Source organism: Pristiophorus japonicus, chromosome 8 (genome assembly GCF_044704955.1).
Source record: "Pristiophorus japonicus isolate sPriJap1 chromosome 8, sPriJap1.hap1, whole genome shotgun sequence".
Taxonomy (NCBI): Eukaryota; Metazoa; Chordata; class Chondrichthyes; family Pristiophoridae; genus Pristiophorus; species Pristiophorus japonicus.
The window spans coordinates 224,400,241-224,419,462 of NC_091984.1; the positions used below are offsets into that span (position 1 = coordinate 224,400,241).

The 19,222-nt window shown below is 51.4% G+C and overlaps 1 protein-coding gene across 2 annotated transcripts in view; it reads right to left on the reverse strand.

The window, feature by feature from the left end:
• The window catches only part of mvk (mevalonate kinase), a 50,065-nt gene that overhangs the window by 7,845 nt on the left and 22,998 nt on the right, over window positions 1–19,222 (reverse strand). For both annotated transcript variants that reach the window (XM_070887984.1, XM_070887985.1), the window contains exons 7-9: window positions 6,317–6,362; window positions 3,643–3,733; window positions 367–486 (exon numbers count right to left, since the gene is read on the reverse strand). In XM_070887984.1, the coding sequence (XP_070744085.1) occupies window positions 367–486; window positions 3,643–3,733; window positions 6,317–6,362 (257 nt within the window). The remainder of the gene's footprint in view (window positions 1–366; window positions 487–3,642; window positions 3,734–6,316; window positions 6,363–19,222) is intronic.

Below are 19,222 nucleotides of genomic sequence, written 5' to 3' on the forward strand. Positions count from 1 at the left end.
CCAGCTACACCTAATCCCTTTGGTCCAATTGTTAGTGGGGAATTTAACAGGGTTATTACTGCGGAAGAGCCAAACTTTGACAGTTTCTACGATTTGAGAGATTTCACTGATTGCCTGCTCTGAGGGGAATGGGGAAGGAGGGTCCACAGCACAGCCTGTGGAGGAGCAGTGAATGACAGACCGCAACTTCAGGATTTCCACATTAGGCTGCGCGTGCGCTACTTCCTGAAGTTGCAGTCACAGTTTGAAAAACAGATTGACGGCGAGTAAAATCCAAAAACCATCAACTGCATTGTTGAAGTTATAATTTGACCAGACTCTGCACTAATGCAGTAAACTGTAACAGGAGCGGTGTGTAAAGTTTACCTCCAAAACTGTATAGTGTTCGTCGACAGCATTGCCAGATGCGATTTCAGCCAGAATGCGCTCACACTCGCACGAAATAGCATCTATCGAATCCAGCACAGGTTTTATGATGTTTGGCAACTAAAGGAGGAAAAAAAAAGTTAGCTCACTTTATTCACTATTCTTATTTATTCAAATGTGACAAGAGTAGGCAAGCAAACCATAGATCTCCCATAAATTCAATACACGAGGTAAATTTCCTCAGGCCAGTCATCAGATTTTTTCCTAAATCAAAAAAAGAACTTTCTGCTCATCAAGGTGAGGTATGTTAAAGTTTATTTTAATAAAATGGTTCCAGGAATGTAGAAGACACTGGAAAAGCAATTTATATTGCCCTTGCCTGGTTGCCTTCAGAAGATGGTGGGCCTGCTCCTTGACCTTCTGCAGCATTTTGTGCTCGTGGTGCTTCCACAATGGTGTTCGTTAAGGAATTCCAGGATCTTGGCCCAGTCACCATGAAGGATCAGTGATATGTCCAAATTGGGACAGGCTGCGATTTGGAGGGGAACGTGGGAGGTGATGGTGCTTGTGTCCTTTTAGGTGGTAGAGGTCATGGGGCAGGGAGTTGCTGTTGAATTACGCTTGGTAAGTTTCTGCAGTGCATCCTGCAGATTGAACATATACATATTGCAGACACAGTGCTCCAGTGGAGGGGAGGCTGGATAGTAGTGGTTGCTGCTTTGTCCTGGATGGTGTCGAGCTTCAAGTGTTGCAGTTGCACCCATCTAGGTGAATGGCGAGTATTTAATCCATGCAGATGGTTGAGAGGCTCTAAGAGGCGAGGTGTGCACTCATCGCAGAGTACCCAGCCTCGGCTCTGCTGTTGTTGTCACATTGTTTATATAAAAACAGGATGAGGCCATTCACGCCTAATCCACTATTCAATTAGATCATGGTTCATCTGTACCTCTTACTCCATTTACCCGCCTTTGTTCCATATTCCTTGATACTTGTACCCAACAAAAATAATATGGTTGGTCCAGTTAAGCTTTTGGGCAATGGTGACCTTCAGGATGTTGACTGTGGGGAATTCGATGGGGGGAGTTGTTGACAAGTCACGAGGAGGTGGTGAAGATGCCTGCCAACATTTTAGCCTTGTTTCTTACACTCACCGGCTGGTCTCTGCCATAGTTGAGGATGACGATGTTCATTATGCTTCCACCTCCTATTAGTTTCTTGACTGGATGTGGTAGGGCTAGAGCGTAGCTCTGATGCACTTAGCTTTGCCTGTACCTGCTGTTTTTGGGTATTCAACATGCAGTTAGCTCGATGTTGTAGCTTCACTAGGTTGATTCCTCATTCGAAGGCATGGTTGGTGATGCTCTGAGTATGCCCTTCCACACCCCACATATCACTAAAGAATGAAACATTTTCTATTCTAAAGCACCTAATGTTCAGGATCAAGCATTCCAAAGTCATGTATTGCACAACCAGAGTAAAGTTTCCTCTATTCTGTCCCAACAATATGCTTCAGCCTCAACCTCAAGAGTGGCCTTTACTGTCATTTTTCTATTTCCTATACCTGTCATTCTGTGACTTGTCTAAGGGAGACGGATACTTTAGTTTCTATTGGTGTGAAAGTAGTGCAGTTTTATGTTGTGGGTCCATGCTCAATATGAATTGGATTGGGAGAGGCTACAAGGGTTGAGGCCCTTGTAGCCTCACCGCCAGCTACAAAGGTCGACTCGGAGTGTGATTAAATACTCGCCACTCACCTAGATGGGTGCAACTACAAAAACATTTGAAGTTTGACACCATCCAGGACAAAGCAGTCTACTCAAGCAGCAATCACTATTATACAACCTCTCCACCACCACAGCACTGTCTGCAATATGTACATGTACGATCTTCAAAATCCTACCAAGCTTAATTCAACTCCTTTCACTCAGGCCAGCAGAAATCGAGATAAAGTGCCAAGGACACCATCAAGGTTGAAACAGAGTATCAGACAATACCAGATAAGTAAAGTAGTGATTGGGTGTTACCAAACTTGGGTTTGAAAAGCCAGTAAAATTGTAGGAGGAAGACTGTTCACCTTCCTCCAATGAACTATAACATAAGAAATAGTTGCAGTAGTCGGCCATTTGGCCCCTCGTGCCTGCTCCGCCATTCAATATAATGGCTGATCCGATCCTGGCCTCAGCTCCACTTCCCCACCCGCTCCCCATAACCCTTGACTCCCTTATCAGTCAAAAATCTGTCTATCTCCACCTTAAATATATTCAAAGACCCAGCCTCTACAGCTCTCTGGGGTAGGGAATTCCAAAGATTCACGACCCTCAGAAAAAATTCCTCCTCATTTGTTTTAACCGGGCGACCCCTTATTCTGAAATTATGCCCCCTAGTTCTAGATGCCCCCCATGAGGGGAAACATCGTCTCTGCATCAACCCTGTCAAGCCCCCTCAGAATCTTATATGTTTCAATAAGATCACCTCTCATTCTTCTAAACGCCAAGGAGTATAGGCCCAACCTTTCATCTCAGGAATCAACCTCGTGAACCTTCTCTGAATTGCCTGCAATGCAAGTTTTTCCTTCCTTAAATAGAGACCAAAACTGTACACTGTACTGTGTGTGTGTGTGTATGGTCTTACCAACACCCTATACAGTTGAAGCAGGATTCCCTTACTTTTATACTCCATTCCCTCTTGCAATAAAGGCCAGCATTCCATTTGCCTTCCTGATTACTTGCTGTACCTGCATGCTAACTTTTTGCGTTTCATGCACAAGAACCCCCAGAACCCTCTTTTTCCATCCTCCCTTCCATTCACTAAAATGCCAATGTTTCCATTCGCAATGCTTCTGCATAGAGGTAATCAAAGAGTGAAATTACTTACTTGAATAATAGATTCACTTTGAATGCAGTTCTCGAATGAATTCAGATAAAGGTGGTGTAAATATTCCATTAATGCTCATTCCAAAATGATCCCTTGCTCCCTCCATCCCTAATCACCTGAATCAGCTGCTTAGGTCAGGCGAGCAGTAACATTTCTAGACCGAGCACTACCAGTTACATTCACACGCAGTCTTGATGATATAAGGTGGGTTGGCTAGACAGCTCTTAAGATCATGCCTGCCATTTGCGTGTTAGCTAGAGACAGTATTAGTAGACTAAATAAAAGTGGAGCAACGGTGATGGGGGTGGGGGGAGGGGAATTCTTCAAGCTCCAGTATCTGAAATCAGGAGACAATTTGTTTCTGCCGACACGGATCATTTAAAAGAAAAACAAAGGACGAACCTTATTGAGTTTGTCCTTCACTCTCGCTACTAGCACTTTTGTGCTTCTTAACACTTTTGTGTTAGTAAGCAGTATCCGGAGGGTGGGGACTCTGAAATAAAGAGAGCGAGAAAAGTTATTAAACACAAAATAAAATATTTGAAAACATTACATTTATTGCATTCATTTTATAGCAATATCATATCCATATGCTAATACTGTGCTGATACTTTCGCCATTTAAAAAAAAAAAGGGGAAAATTGTTCAGGCCCCAAGTCGTTCATTATAATTCTGTACTGTTTGTTTAACAAAGGAAATACTTTGTTCAACAGGAGACATTCCCTTTCAGAAGCCAGTAGTGTACAATGAGCTGTGTCTGTACCACTCAGTGAGCTGAATCTTACCACGATGCTGGGTACTAGAAACAGTAAGGACCTTTTTTTGGGTTAGAAAGAAAAACTATAGCTCAAAGACATCACACGTGTGGCATGATATGTTTAAATCCGTAAGCTATGATATTTTAAAATGTTTGAAGAAGATAGTAAAAGGCCATGTTTCTTTTAATGGAAAGACTGGAAACTAGATTTTAATTTTTTTTAAAGTTAGATACAAAAATTACCCTGCTTACTATATGCCTAATTTTTTTGGAAAGAAAGTGAATCCCTACCTATAACAGATTAAAATGTTATTAATTGTACATAATTAAACTATGGCATAGCTTTTCAAACTGAGGTCCAAGGACCCCCGAGGGATCTTCAAGAGGATAGCAGGGCGAGCCAAAGATTATTTGCATCAATATTTCTATTGAATTTTCCTGCATTTGTTGATGTAGGAGAACGTTTTCTGAAATGATAGTACGGATTTACTTTGGGTCACTGACTTTCAGAAGTTGGGACAGGGGAACTCGGTCACTATTTGGAGGAGGTCCTCCACATCGGAAAGTTAAAAAGCGTTGCTCTATGGTAATACCACCAGTACGCAGCAAACAGATTATCTCTTAATGGCAATTCAAATCCTGGAGCAATTATAAAAAAACAAGAGCCACTGCAAACATCTCCATGCCACAAAGCCCACTTATTTTCAACTCATCCACGCTGCGGTCACTGAGACACACGAGCGCCATCCCGATCAGCGCTATTTGCAGACCTGCCACTAAAATTCCCTTTAAGATGCGCAGTCACACAGCTGTGTAGAGGTCCTGCACAGCCGACGAGCCAGCTTTTAAATAGAAAAAATGCGCATGCGCGGAATTTTGAATGGCCTGCTCAGCCTTTTAAAGGGGCCACATGGGCCCAACATTTTTTTTTAATATAAAAGAGGGAACATTGCCTCTCACCATTAACTTCTGCTTCCCTCAAGTGAACTGACATTCTTTCTCAAGGAGGAACATGTTGTCAGACCAGACATTGGTCGCTGAGGATGAATAAGCTGACTGAAGTTAGCCAGAGGTTTCTACGGTCTACTTAGAAGTTATGTTTAATCCGTTAACTGATCAAATGACATTCGCAGGTTTAAAAAAAAATGTCCGGAGCAAGGACCGAGCTCAGCTTGGATCCTGCACCTCTTCACCCTGCTTTTGTTCTTCATTCTCTCCAATGTGTTTCCTGTATTCCATGGGCATAAATTGGAGAAAAAGATCTTATCAAGGGGTATGGAGAGAAAGCAGGAAAGGGGTACTGAGGTGAATGATCAGCCATAATCTTATTGAATGGTGGTGCAGGCTCGAAGGGTCGAATGGCCTACTCCTGCACCTATTTTCTATGTTTCTATCTTCATCTGTTGTAACATGGTCCAGAACACTTGATACAGAACTTTATTTGCACGTGAAGTACTGGTGCTTACACATGTTAAATTAGGGTAGGCATCACTTCTGCTCTTTACTTAAACACAAAATGACAAGCAATTAACCCGGAGCAGATTGTGTACAATATAACTGGACCTATTTGTTGCAAGTACAGTCAACCTAGCATGCAATGAACGTTTCCATACAACAAATGACAAGGTGGTGTTTGCTGCATTCAGATTGATTGCATAATATTTTACAAGTTGTGTCATTGACTTTAGAATGTGTATTTACAGTTACAACCTCAGCCACAATCAATTTAAATTGTCACTCTGGTCCATCCCGTGTCAAATTTCCGTGTGGTTGGCTCAAAAACACAGACTTAGGAGCAGGTCACCTACCCGCTTCGCTGTAAAACTCCGTGTGATACAGAGAGAGCAAATTTGAGAAAAGTGGTGGAAGCATGTGAGATTGACCATAAATATGAAAATTTAGTAAAAGTACAAATCAGAACTTTTTTTTCCCCCAACAAAACAGAGACCAGGACCATAAGACACTATTTTTACAAAAAAATATGGGGTAAATGGAATTAAATTATTGGAGCGATGTAATTGGAGCCTCAGACAGGAAGTAATTCATGCCAAAAATGCCAAGTCTCCAGCATCAATGCCCCTCATGTTTTTTTTAAAATCTATTGTATTGAAAAGGTTTATAAATTAGCAAATAAACACCCAGCTCAACCACATCAAAATATTTAATTGCTTGTCAATATCAAATTACTGAATCCTTAATTTTTCATGTGAAGGATTGGAGTACACTGGAAAGCACTACAGGGTTATTAAAAATTGTAACACATTCTAGTACCATTAGAGCTTTTTTCTAAAGTCAGTCAAAATGAGTAAAAATAGGTACCTGGACAAAGGGGTAATTTTACCTGCGTGGTATCTCAACACTCCCCCTAAAACAGAAAAAGGAAAAAAAATCATTCAAGATTGGAAACGTTAGACTGACAAAGTCCTATTTTACAAGCTAGATCCTGGCTCTTCGCTGAGCGTCTTACACCCGAAAGGGGAAATATATCTACTTGTACCGGGATTTCGTTAAACCGCGGATAATCCTGATTGATTAGCAGCGAGTGGCTGAGCCATGCAGATGAGGGAAATCCCAGGTTTGATCCCCAGTGTGTGTTCAGTAACCAATCTCGCTCACGTTGGTAGTAGGGACATGCTACTACTTAGTAACCATGGGTTACAAAAGGGGAAAATTGGCTGGGGATCTTTTACTTGATCAATACCTAGCAACCCCTACTGGAACCGTGCCTTTGTGGGCATCAGCAAGCACAGATTTAGGTGCTGCTGTGACACCTCCCACTGTGGTCGAATCGCCTGCCAACACTCACCATCAAGGCTGATGCATGAATAAAGTCCAACTGGAAAGGGAGTCATTTCTTTTAGGAAGAGAGAAAAAAAATCCCATTTAAATTATCCATTCATTGACAATTCAATTTAAACAGAAACGTTAAATGCATCTGGTGATATTTGTGAAATGCTATGCGGCCACTGTGTTTGTCACTTTTTTTTCCCCCCCCATTTGTTTCAGGGATGTGGGCATTGCTGGAAAGGCCAGCATTTATTGCCTATCCCCAATCGCCCTTGAGAAGATGGTGGTGAGCTGCCTTCTTCAATCACTGCAGTCCGTGTGGCGAAGGTACTCAGTGCTGTTAAGGAGGGTGTTCCAGGATTTTGACCCAGTGACGATGATATATTTCCAAGTCAGGATGGTGTGACTTGGAGGGGAGATGATGATATTCCCATGCGCCTGCTGCCTTTGTTCTTGTGAGTGGCAGAGGTCATGGGTTTGGGAGGTTCTGTTAGCGAGTTGCTGCAGTGCATCTTGTAGATGGTACACACTGCAGCCATGGGCCGCCGGTGGTGGAGAGTGTGAATGCTTAAGGTGGTGAATCAAACGGGCTGGTTTGTCCTGGATGGTGTCGAGTGTCTTGAGTGTTGTTGGAGCTGCACTTCTCCAGACAAGTGAAGAGTATTCCATCACATTCCTGATGTAGATAGTGGAAAGGCTTTGGGGAGTCAGGTGAGACACTCGCCGCAGAATACCCAGCCTCTGATCTGCTCTTGTAGCCACAGTATGTGTGTGGTTGGTTCAGTTAAGTTCCTGGTCAATGGTGACCCTCAGGATATTGATGGTGGGGGATTAGACAACGGTAATGACCTTGAATATCAAGGAGTGGTGCTTAGACGCTGTCATTGCAAATGTTACTTGCCACCTATCAGCCCAAGCCTGAATGTCGTCAAGGTTTTGCTGCATGCGGGCACAGACTGTTTCATTATCTGGAGTTGCGAATGGTACCGAACACTGTAATCATCAGTGAACATCCCCACTCCTGACCTTATGATAGAGGAAAGGTCATTGATGAAGCAGCTGAAGATGGTTGGGCCTAGGACATTGCCCTGAGGAATTCCTGCACTGTTGTCCTGGGGCTGAGATGATTAGCCTCCAACAACCATAACCATCTTCCTTTGTGCTAGGTATGACTCCAGCTAGTGGACAGTTTTACCCCCGATTCCCATCGACTTCAATTTTACTAGGGCTCCTTGATGCCACACTCGATCAAATGCTGCCTTGATGTCAAGGACAATCACTCTCACCTCACCTCTGGAATTCAGCACTTTTGTCTATGTTTGGATCAAGGCTGTAGTGAGGCCTGTAGCTGAGTGGTCGTGGTGGAACCCAAACCGAACATCGGTGGTGAGCAGTGTATTGGTGAGTAAGTGCCGCTTGACAGCACTATCGGCAACACCTCCACCACTTTACTGACGATTGAGTAGACTGATGGGGTGGTAATTTGCTGGATTGGATTTGTCCTGCTTTTTGTGGACAGGGCATACCTTGGCTGTTTTTCACATTGTCGGATAGATGCCAGTGTTGTAGCTATACTGGAACAGCTTGGCTAGAGGCGCAGCTAGTTCTGGAGCACAAGTCTTCAGCATGACAGCCGGGATATTGTCGGGGGCCATAGCCTTTGCTGCATCCAGTGTGCTCAGCCGTTTCTTATGTGGCGTGAATCAAATTGGCTGAAGACAGATTTCTGTGATGGAGGGGACCTCAGGAGGCGGCCGATATGGATCATCCACTCAGCACTTCTGGCTGAATATAGATGCAAACTCTTCAGCCTTGTTTTTTGCAATTGTATGCTGGGCTCCACCATCATTGAGGATGGGGATATTCTTGGAGCCTCCTCCTCCAGTCAGTTGTTCAATGGTCCACCACCATTCACGACTGGATGTGGCAGGACTGCACAGCTTTGATCTGATCAGTTGAATGTGGGATTGCTTTGCTCTGCCTATAGCATGCTGCTCCACTGTTTAGAATGCATGTAGTCCTGTGCTGCAGCTTCCCCAGGTCGGCAACTCATTTTTAGATTCGCCTGGCTTGATAATGGTAGAGTGAGGGATATGCCAGGCCATGAGGTTACAGATTGCGGTGGAATACAATTCTGCTGCTGCTAATGGCCCACAGCGCCTCATGGATGCCCAGTTTTGAGCAGCTAGATCTGTTCTGAATCTATCCCATTTAGCAGTGGTAGTGCCACACAACACAATGTAGGGTGTTCTCGGCATGATGACGGGACTTCATCTCCACAAGGGCTGTGCGTTGGTCACTGCTACCAATACGGTCATGGACAGATGAATCTGTGACAGAAAGATTGATGAGGACAAGGTCAACTAAGTTTTTCCCTCATGTTGGTTCTCTCACCACCTGTTGCAGGCCCAGTCTGGCAGCTATGTCCTGTCCTTCAGGGCTCGGCCAGCTTGGTCAGTAGTGGTACTACCGAGCCAGTCTTAGTGATGGACATTGAAGTCCCCTACCCAGAGTATATTCTGTGCCCTTGCTACCCTCAGCGCTTCTTCCAAGTGGTGTTCAACATGGAGGAGTACTGAGTCATCACCTGATGGAGGATGGTAGGTGGTAATCAGCAGGAGGTTTCCTTGTCCATGTTTGACCGGATGCCATGAGATTTCATGGTGTCCAGAGTCAATGTTGAGGACTCCCAGAGCCATTCCCTCCCAACTGACTACTGTGCCGCAAACTCTGGTGAGTCTGTCCTGCCGATGGGACAGGACATACCCGGGGATGGTGATGGAAGAGTCTGGGGCATTGGCTGAAAGGTATGTATGAGTGTATGACTCGGCTGTTGCTTGACTAGTCTGTGGGACAGCTCTCCCAATTTTGACACAAGTCCCCAGATGTTAGTGAGGAGGAATTTGCAGGGTCGTCTGGGCTGGGTGTGCCTTTGCTATGTCCAAAGCCAGTCGATGCCAGGTGGTCCATCCAATTTTATTATTGTTTCTTGAGTGATTTGCTTGCTAGGCCATTTCAGAGGACAGTTAAGAGTCAGCCACACTGGGTCTGGAGTCACATGTAGGCCAGACATTAGTGAACCAGATGGGTTTTTATGACAATCCGGTAGTTTCATGGTCACCATTACTGATACTAGCTTTTTATTCCAGATTTATTTAATTAACAATTTCAATGCCACAGCTGCCGTGGAGGGATTTGAACTCATGTCTCCGGATCATTAGTCCAGACCTCTGGATTACCAGTCCAGTAACATAACCACTGTGCTATCGTTCTCTATTTTGTCACTAGGGTGACAGCACCAATCGGTCTGGCGAATTCCAGGCTCCCTGGTCAACCAAAAATATTTTCAGCTCATTTGCTGCAATGCTGACACAAACCCCAATATTACAATACTAAATCTTTGAAAATGGAGCCTTGATGACATGTTCTTATTATGCAAGAGAAACCTAAGAATTAGGAACAGGAGTAGGCCATCTAGCCCCTCGAGCCTACTCCGCCATTCAACAAGATCATGGCTGATCTGGCCGTGGACTCAGCTCCACTTACCCACCCTCTCCCCGTAACCCTTAATTTCCTTATTGGTTAAAAATCTATCTATCTGTGACTTGAATATATTCAATGAGCTAGCCGCAACTGCTTCCTTGGGCAGAGAATTCCACAGATTCCCAACCCTCTGGGAGAAGAAATTCCTTCTCAACTTGGTTTTAAATTGGCTCCCCCATATTTTGAGGCTGTGCCCCCTAGTTCTAGTCTCCCCGACCTGTGGAAACAACCTCTCTGCCTCTATCTTGTCTATCCCCTTCATTATTTTAAATGTTTCTATAAGATCACCCCTCATCCTTCTGAACTCCAACGAGTAAAGACCCAGTCTACTCAATCCATCATCATAAGGTAACCCCCTCATCTCCGGAATCAGCCTAGCGAATCGTCTCTGTACCCCCTCCAAAGCTAGTATATCCTTCCTTAAGTAAGGTTACCAAAACTGCACGCAGTACTCCAGGTGCGGCCTCACCAATACCCTGTACAGTTGAAGCAGGACCTCCCTGCTTTTGTACTCCATCCCTCTCGCAATGAAGGGCAACATTCCATTCGCCTTCCCGATTGCCTGCTTCACCTGCAAACTATCCTTCTGTCATTCAATCACAAGGGACCAATCGTGAAGCAGTAGAGGCGTGTCCTGCTCAGTTGGAGCTGTGAGCAGTGAGAGAAGCAGCTAGCAACTTGAGCTCCTGCCTGTAGAGCCCTGAGACCAGCCCAGGAACAGAAGGAAGGAAGGGGTTTCACCATCAACTTTAACCCAGAGGGAGAGGAGGAAGCAGAAAACTTTGAACAACTTTTAACATTCTGCAAAGAGTTGGAGAGAGGGGGAAAAGACCACAACAACCATCCAGTGTGGAAGGAGGGAGACTCAACATTTCTACAGGTGGGTGTGGGTGCATTTCCCAAAAAAGACTTTGTTGTTTCGGTGGGGGGAGGAAAGAAGACCACTGAGGGCCGGAACATCGCGGGGGGTGTGTGTGTGTGTGGTAGTGTGTGTGGGGGCCTTGCTTACAACTAGGCCCCCCCCCACAATTGGAACCCCCCCCCACCCCCCACATTTGCCTAGCCTGGGATAGCTGGAGCTACCAGGCTGAAGATTGTTGTTTTTCTTAAACACCCAATTAAAGATCGTTAGGAGTGCCTGGTGGCTCCAGCTACCCCAGGTGAAGACATCTTCTCCCCCCACCTGAAGACCACCCCAAAGACTTTTGTGTTTTGCCATCTGGGGAGTGCACCCACCCACAGCTGCGAGGGGAGACCTGCCCTCGCAGTCCCCCCCCCCTTCCCACCCCCCTCTCTCTTTCTCTGCTACTCTGTTTCTCCCCTCTCTCTCTGAGGCCTCTTCCTTCCAAATTTACAAAAAAAAATAAAAAAACAAAACCAATTAAGACAACTGAGCAGAGGGAGCAAGGCCTCTCCCCAATTGTCAACGAGGGGAGAGGTACCTCGTTAAGAGCTCCTCTGCTTCAGTCTTTTAGATAAGAGGCCTAATTAAGACCATTAAGGCCTGTGACTTTGGGGTGGGTGTAGCCCTTAAAGGGACCCCGTGATGGCGACCCCATCCACGCCGGTGGCAGGGCCAGCAAGGACGTATGCGCAGGCGGTGTCCACATCCACGGCACCTCCTGCGCCACCCGCTGCCCTGCCACCATTCAGACTTATAACCAGGAAACACGGGGTCAAGAGCTACACTCACCCCACAATGAGCATTGAGGAGTGCGTGCGGGCGATGGCTGGGGTAGTCGGCCCCTCGGCCATTGTCGCAGCCTCCAAGATGTCTGGGAAGGCCGTGTTCTTCCTGGGGTCGGAGCGGGCGGTGTCCCTGGCCCTTGAAAAGGGGCTCACGGTGGGCGGGACGTTCCTGCCGGTGGACCCTCTCGAGGCCACCGCGCAGAGGGTCATCGTTTCAAACGTCCCGCCCTTTGTTTCCGCTGAGCTCCTCCTCCCTCACCTACAACAACTGGGGGAGGTAAGGTCAGGGATCAACCCCATACCGCTCGGCCTCAGGGAGAACAGCCTGCGCCACGTGTTCTCCTTCCGCCGCCAGCTCTTTGTCCGGCTGGCGCGGGAGGAGACGACGGAAGGTCATTTTAATGTGGTGCACGAGGGGACTGCCTACCGCGTCTTCTGGACGTCGGACGGCGTGCGGTGCCATGCCTGCAGGGAGGTGGGGCACGTTCGCAAGAACTGCCCCGCCTCCAAGGCCGCCAAACCACCGAAGGCGGCCAAGGCTGGCGCCGCCGCCACCCCTCCCCCTAGTTGCGTCCGCGTGCCGGGAGCCATGGGTGCGCGGGCATCGTCGGAGGCCTTTGTTTTCAGGGCCTCCGGCGGGGGGGAGGGAGAGCGTCCGACCGGAAAGAAGGCGCGGAAGAAGACAAAACATCAAGAGGCGGGTCCCCTCAGTGCGCCGGATAATTTGACCACCGCGCTCAGCCCAACCCCGTCACCGGCGAGCGCGGGGTGCCCCGAGCCCGTGCCCGAGCCCTTGAATACCACCACAGAGGGGCCCAGGCGCGGGCAAGAAAAGGAAAAGGGGGGGGCGGAGCGGGAGGCCTCGGCAGACATGGAGGTCTCCCTGACTCCGCGCGCCCCCAGGAACAAAAAGAGGCACCGCCCCAATGAGGCGGAGGGGGAACAACATCCCTCCGCGGAGGAGGCGGTGCCCGCCGCGTGTCCCGCGTCCCCCACCAGCGCCCCCAAATTGCGCTGCAGGCGCGAGGAGTCTTTCCCCGGGGAGGGTGAGACAGTTGAGGCTGCCCAGCCTCTGCCTCCCGGGGATGGAGTGGAAGATCTGCCTGTCGTGGGGGGCGTGGGGACCGCGGAGGAATGCGTAGCCGCCGGGCCGGGCGTCCCGGGGACTGAGGCGGGCGAGGCCGAAAAGGCCGAACCTGAGCCCGCCCAGCTATTACCCAACTTCCCCCGGGATTTGCTCGACCCGGCAGAGAATGAAACAAATAATTATGACACTGTAGATGCTGGGCCGGGGGGTGGCAGCGGGGAGGGGGAGGAACACCCACCCTCGCCCCTTACTTTGGAGCTGGAGCACTTGGAGGGCCTGGGGATTTCCTATGGCCGGGTCTCTCCTTGTTCTCCGGTTCCTGGGGCGGAGGGGGAACCCCTTCCGCTGTCATTTCCCGACCCGGCACCATTTTTAAAAGAGCCCAGTGGGGACTCCTCTGCTGACGATCCTGGGGGTGGGATCGGGGCAGTGCCAGGGCCGGTTGGAGCGGCCGGTTCATTTGCCGTACCTTGTGCGGTCGATGGGCCGGCTGCTGGCGGCCACCTCCCGGAGGAGGACGGGGACTCGGTGGGGGACGCGGGTGAAGACCTAGAGACCACCGCCAGGGAGGCGGTGGATCTGCTCGCGGCCGCCGCTGAGGCCCTCCTCGTTCCTGCAAAGGAACTCCGGGACTTTTTGGCCCAGAGCCGGGGTCGCCGCGACCAAGCCCGACTGGCCCTGGAAAAATGGTCCGAGCCGGAGCTGATCAAGGGGTCCGTCCGCGCCGCCGTTAAAACCTTGGCCGCGGGCGGGCCCTTGACAAAGGAGCAGCACCTTGAGCTGCGCGAGCTCGAGGGACTCCTCGCTGGGCTGCGGAGGGAGCGGAGTTCAACAAAAGACTTCGCTCCCTCCCCCACAATAGGTTAAGGTAGAGGTTGCACTATGCTTTTGCCATGAAGATAACCATAGCCAGCCTCAACATCAACGGCGGCAGAGGGGCACGCCGTAGATTTGACAATTTTTCGCTCCTGCGGGAGGGGAAATATGCGGTGTGCTTCCTGCAAGAAACCCACACCGTTCCGGGAGACGAAGCCACGTGGCTCCTGGAATGGCAAGGAGAGGTCCGCATGAGCCACCTCACCGCCATTTCAAGTGGGGTGGCCATCTTGCTGGGCCCGCATTTTCAGCCGGAGATCTTGGGGGTCGAGGAGCCCGTGCCAGGCCGCTTGCTGCACGTAACGGTTCGCCTGGGGGACGTGCCGCTCCATCTCGTGAACGTGTACGCCCCTCATCCCGGCCCGCAGCAGACGCGCTTCTTTGAAGAGGTGTCCGCTCTTCTTGGCTCCGTCGACGTCGGCGACTGCATTGTCCTCGGGGGGGATTTTAACTGCACCCTCGAGGCGAGGGACCGCTCCGGTGCCCCGCAGTGCATGACGGCGATGGAGAAGTTGAGGGACCTGGTCGGGTCCTTCGACTTGGTGGACGTCTGGCGAAATCTCCACCCCGACTCCAGCGCCTTTACTTGGGTGAGGCCTGGAGTTGGATGGTCTAGAGTCGACCGCCTTTACGTGTCTCGGGCGTACGTTTCCTGCGTCCCGGCGGCCTCCATGCGGCCGGTGCCGTGCTCGGACCACCACCTGGTGTGGGCGGAGCTCGCTTCGCTCCGCGCGAGGACGGGGTCCGCGTACTGGCACTTTAACAACCGGCTGCTGGAGGACGTGCGGTTCCAGGACTCGTTCCGTCGATTCTGGTCCGACTGGAGAAGGAAGCAGGGGGGCTTCCCCTCCTTGAGGCTATGGTGGGACGTGGGCAAGGCTCACGTCCGCGTCTTCTGTCAAGAGTACGCGAGGGGGTCGACCAAGAGGCGGGCGGCCAGAGTCGGGCGCCTAGAAAAAGAGGTGCTCGACCTGGAAGCCCGTCTCGGTCAAGTCGTCCAGGACCCGGCCCTGCGGACGGTGTACGAAGCGAAGAAGGCCGCGCTGAAGGACCTGCAGCTCGTCGGGTCCCGAGGCGCGTTCGTGAGGTCGCGGATCCGGTTCCTGCGGGATCTGGACCGCGGCTCCCCCTTCTTCTACTCGCTGGAAAAAAGGCAGAGTGTCCGTAAGCAGCTCTTGACGCTGCTGGCCGACGACGGCTCTCTCGTCTCGGATCCGGAGGGCGTCAACAACAGGGTCCGTGAATATTACGGGGCTCTGTTCTCTCCGGATCCGTCCAGCGAGGAAGCGCGTAGAGTTTTGTGGGAGGACCTGCCGAAGGTCGGCCCGGAGGGCGCCGAAAATCTGGAAGCTCCGCTAAGCCTGGCGGAGCTGACCGGTGCCCTCGCCCGGCTCTCGAGGGGAAAATCCCCGGGGCTGGACGGGCTGACCGTGGAGTTCCACAGGGCGTTCTGGGACGTCCTGGGGGGCGACTACGCGCGGGTCCTGGGGGAAAGTCTGGTGACCGGGGAGATGCCCCTCTCTTGGCGCAGGGCAGTCATCGTCCTGCTGCCTAAGAAGGGCGATCTCCGCCTCCTTAAGAACTGGCGCCCGGTCTCCCTCCTCAGCACGGACTACAAAATCTTCGCCAGGGCGATGTCTGCTCGCCTTGGTGCCGTGCTGGACCACATGATCCACCCCGACCAGTCATACACGGTCCCGGGCCGGACAATCCACGACAACATCCATCTGGTCCGGGACCTCATCCATTGCTCCCAGGAGGCTGGTCTGTCGGTCGCCTTCCTATCCCTCGACCAAGAGAAGGCGTTCGACAGGGTGGATCACGACTATCTGCTCGGAACTCTGCGCGCTTTCGGGTTCGGGACGCATTTCGTCGCCCGGATCCGACTTTTGTACGCCGCCGCGGAGTGTCTGATTAAGGTTAACGGGTCCTTGACGGCGCCCCTTCGCTTTAGGAGAGGGGTGCGCCAGGGATGCCCCATGTCCGGCCAGTTATACGCCGTTTGCGTGGAGCCTTTCCTGCGCCTCTTGCGGACGAGGTTGACGGGACTGGCTCTGCAAGGGCCGGGCGTGGAGGTCGTCCTCTCGGCTTACGCCGATGACGTGCTCCTCGCGGTAGAGGATCCCGCTGACCTGCGGAGGATGCGTGAGTGCCAGGAGATTTACTCGGCCGCGTCCTCCGCCAGGATCAACTGGGAGAAATGTTCCGGACTCCTGGTGGGTCAGTGGCGGGTGGACTCCCTGCCGGAGGAGCTCAGGCCTTTTGCCTGGAGCACGACCCATCTCCTCTATCTGGGAGTCTACCTTAGCCCCGACGAGGAAGCCTGGCCGGCGAACTGGCAGGAGCTGGAGGCCAAGGTCGCCGCTCGCCTAGGGCGCTGGACAGGACTGCTCCGAGTGCTGTCCTACAGGGGTCGAGCGCTAGTCATAAACCAGCTGGTGGCCGCAATGCTGTGGTACCGGCTGGTCACTTTGACCCCTCCCCCTGCGTTTGTCGCCAAGATACAGAAGAAGCTGGTGGACTTCTTCTGGAACAACAGGAAGCACTGGGTCTCTGTCGCGGTCTTGAGTCTCCCGCTTGAGGAGGGCGGTCAGTCGTTGGTGTGCGTCAGCGCCCAGCTCGCGACTTTCCGTCTTCAGACCCTGCAGAGATACCTTTACGTCGAGCCCCCTCCTAGGTGGTGTGCTCTGGCGAGGTATTTCTTCCGCCAGCAGCTCGACCTCAATTATGACACGCAGCTCCTGTTTGTGAACTTGGGGGGTGCCAGGACCGCCCTCCGGGAGCTGCCTGTCTTTTACAGGGAACTCATCAGGGTCTGGAACAAAGTCTCCACCAAGCGCAGCTCTCCGCCGGCTGGAGTGGCGGCCGTCCTGCAGGAACCGCTGCTCGGGAATCCGTACCTCCACGGCCGAGGCTTCATGTGGCGGTCGGAAGAGAGGGCTGTGGCTGGTGAGGTGACCAGGGTCAGGGACCTGCTCGATGGCGGAGGAGCGGGCTGGATGGCGCCAGTCACGCTGGCGCGGCGCCTAAATTCTGCCAACGTCCGCCGCGCGGCCGATGCCATCGAGTCGCTAAAAACAGCTCTGGGCCCTGACTCCGTTAGGTGTATCGAGGAGGCTCAAGCACGTGGGGAGATCCCGTCCGAACTGACCCCCGTCCGGACGGAATTCCTCATCGGCGCCAAACCCCGGAACCTCCCTCGGGGGCCGGCGCCTCACAACTTGAGCCGCCTCGGGGAAATCCCCTCCGTGCCTTTCAGTTCCGCGCGGAGGGGTTTCCTGTACGGGCTGCTCCTGCACACCCTCAACTTTGCCATCCTCGCCGGCCGTCCGGACACGCCATGGCGTACCATCTTGCCGTCCGGAGGAGGCGGGGGTCCCCGATGGAGGGCCCTCTACGCAGGGGTCCTCCCACTATTCATCGGGGACTTGGCCTGGAGGGTGGTGCACGGAGCAGTGCCGTGCAACAAATTTTTAAGCCGGTTCACGGACTCCCAGGCCGCCTGCAATTTCTGCGGTCTGGAGGAGTCCGTGTTCCATGTTTTTATGGAATGCACGAGGTTGCAGCCCCTGTTTTATTATTTGAAGGGGCTGCTCCTGAAATTCTGGCTGCACTTCAGTCCCACTCTCCTGATCTTTGGGCACCCTGTGCGGAGGGGAGCGGGTAGGTCCGAAGGCCTCCTCGTAGGACTGCTCCTGGGCACGGCCAAGGGTGCCATCAGCCGGTCCAGGCAGCGGGCGGTCGAGGGGGTCGTTCAACCTGACTGCCTGCCTCTCTTCCGCTCTTACATCCGGTCCAGGGTGTCCTTGGAGATGGAGCACGCGGTGTCCACCGGTACGCTCGCGGCCTTCCGCGAGAGGTGGGCACCGGAGGGACTGGAGTGCATCATCACGCCCGGCAACCAAATTTTAATTTGATTTTACGTTTTTTTTTTAAGTTTAATTTGTTTTAATTGCCGGTGCTTTTAGTGTCCCCCTTCCCTTTTATAGGGGGCACTGGGGAAAATTGTGAATTTAGTGCCCAAAAAAAAAACCAAAAAAAAAGAAAAACACAAAAAAAAAAAGGGGGGAAAAAAAGGGCCTTGAAAATGTCTGGAGTGTCACCCAGGTCGGGTGGCACCGTTTATTGTTTTTATGTTTTCACAGGTGAACTCAAAAGAGTTTCAATCACAAGGGACCAATCGTGAAGCAGTAGAGGCGTGTCCTGCTCAGTTGGAGCTGTGAGCAGTGAGAGAAGCAGCTAGCAACTTGAGCTCCTGCCTGTAGAGCCCTGAGACCAGCCCAGGAACAGAAGGAAGGAAGGGGTTTCACCATCAACTTTAACCCAGAGGGAGAGGAGGAAGCAGAAAACTTTGAACAACTTTTAACATTCTGCAAAGAGTTGGAGAGAGGGGGAAAAGACCACAACAACCATCCAGTGTGGAAGGAGGGAGACTCAACATTTCTACAGGTGGGTGTGGGTGCATTTCCCAAAAAAGACTTTGTTGTTTCGGTGGGGGGAGGAAAGAAGACCACTGAGGGCCGGAACATCGCGGGGGGTGTGTGTGTGTGTGGTAGTGTGTGTGGGGGCCTTGCTTACAACTAGGCCCCCCCCCACAATTGGAACCCCCCCCCACCCCCCACATTTGCCTAGCCTGGGATAGCTGGAGCTACCAGGCTGAAGATTGTTGTTTTTCTTAAACACCCAATTAAAGATCGTTAGGAGTGCCTGGTGGCTCCAGCTACCCCAGGTGAAGACATCTTCTCCCCCCACCTGAAGACCACCCCAAAGACTTTTGTGTTTTGCCATCTGGGGAGTGCACCCACCCACAGCTGCGAGGGGAGACCTGCCCTCGCAGTCCCCCCCCCCTTCCCACCCCCCTCTCTCTTTCTCTGCTACTCTGTTTCTCCCCTCTCTCTCTGAGGCCTCTTCCTTCCAAATTTACAAAAAAAAATAAAAAAACAAAACCAATTAAGACAACTGAGCAGAGGGAGCAAGGCCTCTCCCCAATTGTCAACGAGGGGAGAGGTACCTCGTTAAGAGCTCCTCTGCTTCAGTCTTTTAGATAAGAGGCCTAATTAAGACCATTAAGGCCTGTGACTTTGGGGTGGGTGTAGCCCTTAAAGGGACCCCGTGATGGCGACCCCATCCACGCCGGTGGCAGGGCCAGCAAGGACGTATGCGCAGGCGGTGTCCACATCCACGGCACCTCCTGCGCCACCCGCTGCCCTGCCACCATTCAGACTTATAACCAGGAAACACGG